At 41.6% G+C, this 9,868-nt stretch overlaps 1 protein-coding gene across 1 annotated transcript; it reads right to left on the minus strand.

Moving 5' to 3' along the window:
* Positions 1–7,731: 7,731 nt before the first annotated feature.
* LOC149402987 (putative F-box only protein 15) lies at positions 7,732–9,284 on the minus strand. The gene is made up of 2 exons (XM_089608595.1): positions 8,441–9,284; positions 7,732–7,850 (listed from the first exon to the last, which is right to left on the minus strand). The coding sequence occupies exons 1-2, from the start codon at positions 9,282–9,284 to the stop codon at positions 7,732–7,734; spliced, it is 963 nt and encodes a 320-aa protein (XP_089464721.1).
* Between the last annotated feature and the right edge of the window lie 584 nt (positions 9,285–9,868).

The following is a 9,868-nucleotide window of genomic DNA, read 5'->3' on the forward strand; positions in this document are numbered from 1 at the left end:
GTGTTTAGTATAATTTAATGTAATTGTAACATGATTTGTTTAAGTTGATTGCAATTTGTTGAAAATTTGGTTAATTAATTGATTTAATACTTTTTTAGTTAGATTAATTAGTAATATATATGAATATATTTTAAAATGAATTAGTAACATGTTAAATTTAATTTAAACTTATTGAAAATTTATTGCAATGGAGCTACGGAGGTTCAATTTAGTATTTAGTATGTTAATAAGATAGTCTTGGTTGGTTATATATGTGTTTTTTTTTTAATTGCAGATTTTGGTTAGTCAATATTTTAGGGGAAACTCTGCCGAATTTTCGGTAGAATAAAACGTATTTGTCAAGAAAATTAACTCTTTTGATAATATATTTTAACGAATTAACTAATTTGTCGAAATTGGTTAACTCATTAATGAAATCAGTAGTGAATTTGTATATATTAACGAATTCTAACCATTTTTCAAAATTAATACATGTCAATCACAATTTCTCTTTCATTCTTACAAATTCGCTCTCGAATCTTTCAAATATTAACGATCCACTCTCAATTTCCTAACAATTCATCACTCTCAATTTCATAATAATTCACTATAAATTTCAAATATTAACGATTCACTCTCAATTTTACCTCTCAATTTCCTAATAATTCATTCTTACAAAATGAATTCTAACGATTCATTTTTATCTCCCAATTTCCCGTCTCATTCAAAAGAATGTCAAATCCAAGTAGGGACTGGATTACCGAGAACAATCGGTTGAGTTTGTAATATAAAACCGGGGTTAACGAGTTTATCCGCGTTGCAAGCAAACTCCCGAACGAAAACGGTCATTATCGTTGTCCTTGTAAGTCTTGCAATAACGTGAGATGTTTGGACATCGGGGTCGTAAAGAATCACCTTTTGAACAAGGGGTTTACCCCGGGATACACCGAATGGTATCATCACGGCGAACGGCGAATGGTAGAAGATGCCAGCGAGACTAACCAAAGAGGAGTCGGTGGATTGCACGATGCTCTCCATGATATTATGGATCACGAGGACTTCGACGATTTTACGGATCCGACTCCGAGTGAAGTGCGAGCAGATGAGCAAGTGGAAGACTTGTTCGTCGAGTTGGAAGCAGAATTGTACCCTGGATGCAAAGAGTTTTCGTCTTTGTCGTTCTTGGTTTCGTTGATGCACATCAAAGTCACGAACCATTGGACGAACAAGTCGTTTACAGAACCGTTGCAGCTCTTGAGGAAGTCTCATCCAATTGGTAATCGAATTCCGGAAAAACACTACGAGGCAAAGGCGAAGCTAAAGCGTTTTGGCATGGGATACGATATGATCGATGTGTGCATCAACGATTGTGTGTTATTTCGAAAAGATCTCGAGAAAGCAGAAGTTTGTCCAATTTGCAATGAGAGAAGATGGAAGCCAACCGGGAAGAATGTATCACAAAAGATATTACGATACTTTCCCTTGAAAGATCGATTGAAGCGATTGTACGCTTCTCGACACACGTCGCTTGAGATGCAGTGGCACGAACGAGATCGCGTCAAAGAAGAAGGCGTTTTGCGACATCCTGCGGATGGTTCGACGTGGAAGAATCTAAATGAGAGATATCCAAATTTCGCTGCAGAGCCTCGTTACGTAAGTCTAGGACTAGCTTCTGATGGGTTCAACCCGTTTGGGGAAATGAGTCTAGCGTATAGTATGTGGCCCGTTGTACTAACTGCGTACAACTTGCCACCTTGGTTGTGCATGAAAAAAGACTACTTGATGCTGACGCTTTTGATACCTGGACCGAGCTCACCTGGAAAAAACATGGACGTGTTTTTAGAACCACTAGTTGAAGAGTTGAAAGAATTGTGGGATACTGGGTTCCAAGTGCGAGACGGGGCGAATGATGAAGTGTTTCGGTTACGTGCCGCGCTTCTATGGACCGATAAACGACTTTCCGGCTCGATCGTATTTTTCGGGATGGAGTGGCCAAGGGTATCTTGCGTGCCCCACGTGCAACATTGAGACGCCATCTATGAAAATTAGAAATAGGATTGTCTACTATGACCATCGTCAATTCTTGCCTACGCCTCACCGATTGAGGAAAAGCACTGATCACTACGTAAATCGTCACGAGAAGCGCCAGAAACCTGTCAAGTTGACTGCGCAAGACATACTCGATCAGTTGACTAATGTTTCTTTCACGACAACCGGCAAAAATATTGGTAAACGAAAACGTGCTGAGTGCGAATTGAATTGGACCAAAAAGAGCATCTTATTTAAGTTGTCTTACTGGTCAGAATTGGAGTTGAAGCACAACATGGACGTCATGCATATAGAGAAGAACGTGTGCGAGAATCTTCTCGGGACGATGCTCAGCTTGGAAAAGAAGAACTACGATACGGAGAAGTTGAGATTGGACTTGATGAACTTGAAAATCAAGTCTTCTCTGCACTTGAGACAACAAAGGAATGGGTGGTACAAACCGCCAGCAGCGTACACGTTAACGCTTGAGCAGAGACACCGTTTTACCGAGTTCCTCCAATCTGTTAAATTCCCAGACGGGCTCGCTGGAAATTTGAAGAAAAATGTAACTGCTGACGGGGATGTACCCAATTGAGAGATACCTTGGAACGTTAAAATAATTTGTCAGAAATAGAGCTAGACCCGAAGGCTCTATTGCGGAAGCGTACGTTGTTGAAGAGGCATTGACATTTGTTGCAAGGTATCTCGAAGATAAGAAAACTGTCGACGTAGTTCAAATGCGAGAACTTAGTGTTTTTCGGTCTGAAAATTGTGTGCCTTACGGGATGATGAAGCCGATAGTTTTAGATGATGACCAAAAAGAGAAGGCGGAGTGGTACATTTTTACCAATTGTCCAGAAATCGATCCGTATTTGATGTAAGGGAATCTTTTATTTAAGTATGTACATTATCTAGCTCATTGATTTACATCTAATTATGTAATGTTAACAGTGTGCATTTGGAACTTATACAAAATAACTCTGAAGCGGGAACCACAGATTCTGATATCGAAGCAATGCACAGAAAAGAATTCAAAAATTGGTTTCCGAAAAAGGTAAACTAAAAGGATTCATTTGTTGAAAGGATTCATTTGCTGAAAGCATACTAAAATTGCTAAAATGACATCATCTTAATTTGCATATATTTCAGATTTTTGACATGAAAGTTAGTGGTTCCAAGGTGTCTGAAGAGCTTTACGCATTGTCTACGGGATCTATGCAAATTGCTCATCAGTATCCGAGTTGCTTTGTGAATGGCGTGAAGTTTATCACTCGTCGTCGTGATAACCAACGGATCACCCAGAATAGCGGTGTTTGTGTGCCCGTGAACGACTTCAGCTTTTACGGTCGAATGGAAGACGTAATCGTGCTGAACTATACACACAACTGTCGTTTCGTACTGTTCAAATGCATACGGTATGGTGACAAGTACAATGCAGGACGTATAGTGCACGTTGATAAGAGCACCGGAGCAACGAGTTCGTATACCGCCAAAGAGTGGTTTACAGAAGAGCCGTTTATACTCGCGACTCAAGCGAAGCAAGTGTTTTACATCCAAGATCTCGTTAAGGGTCGCGAATGGGAAATCGTTCAGGAATGCAATCAACGGGGGATATGGGACATTCCTGAAGTTGATCCGACCACTTCAGCATCGATTCCATTGACAATAGAATTGTCAAATATCGACCGTCTTAATCATCGACACGAAACCGCTACGGCCGAGCTTGTTACTGTTGTTGAAGATGATGAAGAAGTAGATGAAGAAGATGAGATGTACGCCGTTTTTGAGGAAGACGATGTTGATGTCGATACTAACATTACATCGAGTGACAACGATGAATGACTAACACCATGTAATAACCATAGTCGTCGAATACTAATTACATATTTATTAAAAATACTAACTACAATTCATTTTGCAGGATGTCTACTTCAGGTCAGGACCCATCAGGAGGAGAGCGTGACCCCCCGCAGATGCCGAGGAAGAAGCGGGGACCAACGACTGGCGTCGTTTCTGCGAGAGCTCGTGTTGGGACCCCTGGAGCGAACACAGTTCGCTACGATCAGATTGCGCAGGCGTTCTACCAAGACGTCAGGGAGCAAAATCCGTTGATCGGGACGTTCCAAAACCGATTAGGAAACCTGATCAAGAGTACCATTTCAGTCGATCTCCCAGACTGGAATCATGTGCCTACGCAGAGTGTGGCGGCTCTTATGAACTCGATTCATAACGAGTATAACTTCGTTTATGAACATCCCGAGAGTGGCGAGCTTGTGCCTGCAGATCCTATTCGCAACGAGATTGATATGGCTATCATTCGCGATGCGAAGAGGATGCGCCGTGGCCAGAAGTCGAGGTTTTCGCAGCTCTTCTTCAAGACATTTTGCGGGAGTAAGGATCTCGCTAAAAATGAAACTCCTGAAAGCTACAACAAGGAAGCCTGGTTGAAAGCAATAGAGACGTTCGACTCGCCGGAGCTCTAGGTATGAGTTGAACTTCCGATGGTTATTCGAATTTCTTAAAATTAAACTTAACGAATTTATGTCTTGCAGGCGAAATCTCTCCGCAACCGGGAAAATTCGAAGATGAAGAAGACGAAGGCGAGACAAGGGTCGCTTAGTTTTTTTGGTCATCGCTCGAGGAACGTAAGTCTCTTAATATTAATATGCAATATACATGTGATTCATATTTTAATGTTGAAAAATTACAGCGAAAGGAAGATGGGAGTATAGGCTCGGCTTTAGCGATATGGTCACAAAAACACCATGACGCTAAGGGATCGTGGACGACGGACTTCGCGAAAATGCAATACGTAAGTTAATTTTTTTTTATTTACTATATTTAATTACTTTATTTCTTCTTATCTGATAAGTTTTTTGTGGTTTTATTTTGAAGGATCAAGTCACCGCCCAGACAATAGATATTTTGCGGCAAGCGGAGGAGCAAAACGTCGTGATCTCCCAAGAAGATGCGGAGATGTACGCAATGCGCGATGTTTTGGGAGTGCGCAGAGACTGGGAAGTCGGTCTAGGGCCTTCGATCCCAAGGTCATCGTTGGGTGTTGCCCAAACGCTAGATGGAGGCTCGTCAAGTTCGTCATCTCAGACCGATCCATTGGTTGCCGAGATGCGAGCTCAGATGGATGCCCAACAAGCCGAGCTGCAAGTGATGCGGCAATAGATCGCCTTCCTCAGCCAGCAGCACAACCAGCCTCCCACGACTCCTCAACCTCCGCCTGCATCGCAACCAGGTGGGACGGATCAGCAGACGCCAGGTTCAACGCCGGGTTCTACGCCTGGTTCTATGGATTACTTGCGAGACCGTCCTTACGGAAGCGGCAGAACGAGCGGCAGTGCGTCAGGCAGCGGTGGACGAGGACGCGGAAGCGGTTCTCGAAGTTCTGGCAACTTATTCGGTAGAGGAAATTCTACTATCGATAAGTTTTATAGGAAAAAAAATTAGGAATTCATTTTTTTTCGCTTTTTAGAAAGAATTTGTATTTTTAATTAAGAATTCTATTTTCATAATATTATTTCTAATTCATTTAGAATTTTGTTAATTAATTTTTATTTAATTTTAAATGAATTTTAATTTACTTATTTAATTTTGTATTTTTTTTAATTTAAAAATGACATTAGGTGCGACAATGTCGCACCTAATAATACGGCGGGAATGTCATTAGGTGCGACACTGTCGCATCCGATATGAAATTACCCGCCAATGTTATTAAATTCGGCATGAAAATAGCTTGGGCTTTAGGTGCGACATGTCACACCGAATACCTTCTGCGACGGGTTATCCGGTGCGACATTGTCGCACCTAATGTCACACCTAATAAACTTTTAGGTGCGACATTTGAAGCTTTAGGTGCGACATTCGTCGCACCGGATAACGTTTTTTGTCCTAGTGCAAGAGCCTTTCATATCTCGACCGCCGATGGATTGTCGGTGTAGAGATCATAGAGTCGGTCCGACAGTGTGTTCAGAATGTGTCCCCGGCACAGCAACTCATCCTCTTGACGCTTCTTCCGGTCCGCCTTGAGTTCTTCATCATCATTGTTTGTTGGCTCCGGGATGGGCTCCAACGTCGGGTCCAGCACGTAGAAGATCTTCATGGCGGTGAGGAGGAACCGCATCTTGTCCTCCCAGCGGGTGAAGTTGGTGTCGTTGAAGCGATCCAACTTGACGAAGTCCTGGCTCATCACTTTCAGACTCAAAACAGACGTCTCGGTAGCCATAGCACAAGATACTATAAGATTGTTGGAAAATTCTTCAAAATTGAAGACGTCGAGGCTTGAATCACGCATGGGAACGCTTTCCTTATAGTATTTCGAGTACCCCAAAATATCTTAAGGTTCTGTATAAGAATACTGCAGGATACGACAAGCCTAATTCGGACTGCACCAGGACAGAGTGAAAATCCGAAATAAGCAAGAACTATTTTTCTGTTTCGGGGAAAGAAAGAGTAGGTTCGAAAACCTGTAATGATTTCTGAATCCGAACTCGGATTATATAAGAAATTGTACCCATTCATGAAGAGGTTCGACGAACAGACATACTGTTTCGTTCAAACGACAGTTATAGTCGCACGAGCCCAAGCACGAGCCCGAGCCCGAGCCGGATACCGGACGCTGGACGCTGGATGCCGGTGTCGCCACCGGCGACACCGGCGAAGGCAGATGTAAACGTGAAATGAAGCATAGGTCCGCCACCTCCACCTCACATCCACATGACACACTCTCCTCTCATACACTTGTTTACTCATGGTAATTGAGTGCAACATATATAAGATGCTCTTCACCGTAGTGTTTGTGTGTGAGAAAGTGTCCCACGTAGAACAAACACTAACACTTTCTCACACACAAACACATTCTCTCAATCAACGACACACTATTTCGTCTTTTAGTGAACAAATTAAATTAAGCTTTAAATAATTAAAAAACCTATTTAATATTAGCTCAATTTTCAACAATAATTGATTCATCGAGAATGACAGTATATTTATTTATTTATTTATTGATGAGCTCCAAATTTGTACTCTACAAATAGAAAGCAAGCAAAATCCTATGAATGAGAAATGAAAGAGATATAGGTAAAGGGACTTCATTCCTTAATCAGGAGAATCACTTGAACAAAGTAGTTGACAAATTTTGAGTTGGGGGAGCTAAATTTCACAAGCTTACCCTTAGGTACAATTGTCCAAAGCCTTACTCGAATGATGTAAGCTCAGTTATGTATGCCATGATCTATGTACTAGACCCGATCTGATCTGGCACATGGAATTAGCACACTCACCGAGTTTATGTCAAATCCAAGAAAGGCTCTCCGATTTTACACAAGTCGGTCAATAAAGGCGCGACTACTTTGTTCAACAAGAACTGACAATTCAGTGTTTGTGCAGGGCTTTGTGGACTCAGAATATGCAGTGGATATAGAGACACCAAGAGGTAAACTTTAGCCTATTTCTTCTTGGTGTGTGAAAGTTGTGTGAGCTGGTGATCGATCACAACTACGACCAATAGTTGCCTTGTCAACTAAGGAAGCATAATACATAGCTGCTACTAAAGTTTTACCCCCGAAGAAGATTAAGGACTCGAGTCATGATCCTCTCGGAACCTTGCTTTGCACTGAGTAGGGGTCAAAAAGTCTACCGAGGTAGAGTTTGTTGGATTCATAGTTGACTTTGAACATATCTAGTTAGTTTATACAGTTTGCTAACTAGTAACTAACTAACGGCCAGCTTCGTATCAAGGTCCCGGTCGATATCGTCACTATCATCAATATCGTCACTATCATCAATAAGAAAGCCATTAGGCTTGTTATCCAGGAACTTGTTCAGAAATACTGTAATGAAAGGAACATGGGAGTTTGTCGCTAGGTATTTGACCAAATAGGATCGTCCAATTCCTATAGAACCTATCACTAAAATACCCCTAGAGAGGGCTAAGCGGAGCGAAAAAATTTTTCCATGAGATGGGAAATGAAAAATGTTAGCCCCACAGGAGATTTGTGAATAAGCCTATATGCTATAAATAGGGCTTATACAGTTTGCTAGCTAGCTAGTTGGTCTATACAGATTGTTTCCTAGTATCGCAATGAGGAACGAATTGCGAGGAAAATAATTTCATTAATTTCTTAATCTGCATCTCAATTAAGAAGAAAAAGAAGCGAGCAGAGAAACAGTAAAAGAAAAGGGGGAAGAAGTATTGCCTTTAACATCAATTGTGCAAATGCAAAATAAAGAAAATAAGAGACATAAGTATATACTTTTAAAGGCTTATAGACCGAAGCCTCAGCTGATCCTCCAACCAAAAAGTTAGAGTAATCTGTTCATGATTAATATTGTTCCTTTTTAGGCTTTTGACCGAAACTAGACTTTCAACGTACAAACTACTAGAAAGCGGTCCTCCGCTTCACCGCTCCCATTTTGGAACCTTTCGTTAGCTCTTTGGTTCGGAGGTTGTACGATGAAATCTGCCGGTCCTGATCCTCCATAAACACCTCGTCGTCCTTCCAAAACGCCACGGGCTTCATGGGGCCCACAAACGGCCCGATCAAAAAATGTTGGGCCCAACCGCCGCGATCTCCGTCCTTAACCCACATCTCGACATAATTATTCCAAGGCTTAGCGTTCACAGCGTAAGCAAGCGAGTCGGCGCCACGGGCGATCACTCTCTGCACATAATAATCATTGAAACCCTTTTCGCTCTGACACCCCGGAAGATCGACTCTCCCGAAACTCTCTTCGGACATGTCGAAGTATAGGATGTTCTTTCCGATGTAGTCGACCCAATAGTACCGGCCTTTCACGTACGCACCTCTGGCTGAGATAAAACAGCTGTCCGGTTCGGCTTTGACTTCTCTCCAGAGGCCGGTTCGGAGACTGTACACCTCGGCCTTGTCCCTTGTAATCCCGACGAGCTTGTAGTCGTCGGTCTTGTGATCGTAGCCGAAGCCAAAGCCGGTGAACTTGGACCGGGTTCGGATGAGCTTGTGTTGTCTCAGCGCCGGGTTGTAGAACGTGATTAGCTGTTCCCGATCCAACGGGTCCAGAAACTCTAAGACCGAAGAAGAGGCGTCGCTATTAGAGAAAGCTGCGATGCTTTTTTTTATGTTGGATCGAAGGTGGTCTTTGATGAACTTCGGGTTGGTTATGATAGAGTTCCAAAATTTGCAAACGCTTCTGAATCGGAGCACAGACTTCACCGGCAACTTTACCAGAATTTGTTCCTCCAGTTCGCCCGGAATATCATACCCAGAGAGTTTCTTCGTCTTCATGTTCTGTTTTGTGTTCGAAGAGCAAAACTATTATCGTATCTTTAGATTAACGCAATTACATGATCCTAAAAATTATCAAACATAGGCTAGATCCAAAATTACATGTTTAAAGTGGCCTAATTAGTTATAAATCTCTTATATTTATACGTTTAATAAGGGAACTACGAGGTCTTGTATTTATAAGAAACCTATGAAATATGGAAACTGGAAATCCTAATTTGAAATCAATTTTAAAAAATAGGAAACTTATTCAGTTGACTCAGTCAACTCAAGGGCGACGAGGTCTTATATTTATAAGGTAACAAAAACAAATTCTAACCAATGTTTAAAATATCGGCGATATATAGGGATATATCGTCAATATATCCATTTTGTTAACTCTCGGTAAAATATCTTCAATAAACGTTATCGTTTTATAATTTATCAGCAAAATATCGCGGTATAAATCATGAAAAAATCGGACTTTTTTTTGAAAAATATCGTCATTCTTCTACCGGTGCAATATCGTTCGACGCAAGCCATTTTTTATGCCCTATCGGTGAGAAAGCTATATATCCGTGCAATATCGTCCGGCGAAGAAGGAT

The sequence above is a fragment of the Urtica dioica genome, chromosome 3 (genome assembly GCF_054948205.1).
Source record: "Urtica dioica subsp. dioica isolate 48M chromosome 3, U.dioica_male_clone48M_v1_H2, whole genome shotgun sequence".
NCBI lineage: Eukaryota > Viridiplantae > Streptophyta > Magnoliopsida > Rosales > Urticaceae > Urtica > Urtica dioica.

Excerpts from the sequence above, each read along its gene's own strand:
- LOC149402987 (XM_089608595.1), bottom strand. The coding sequence starts at position 9,284 with ATGAAGACGAAGAAACTCTCTGGGTATGATATTCCGGGCGAACTGGAG. Across the intron at positions 7,851-8,440 it reads AACCAAAGAGCTAACGAAAG|TATTTCTGAACAAGTTCCTG; the intron begins GTTCCAAAATGG and ends CTTTCATTACAG.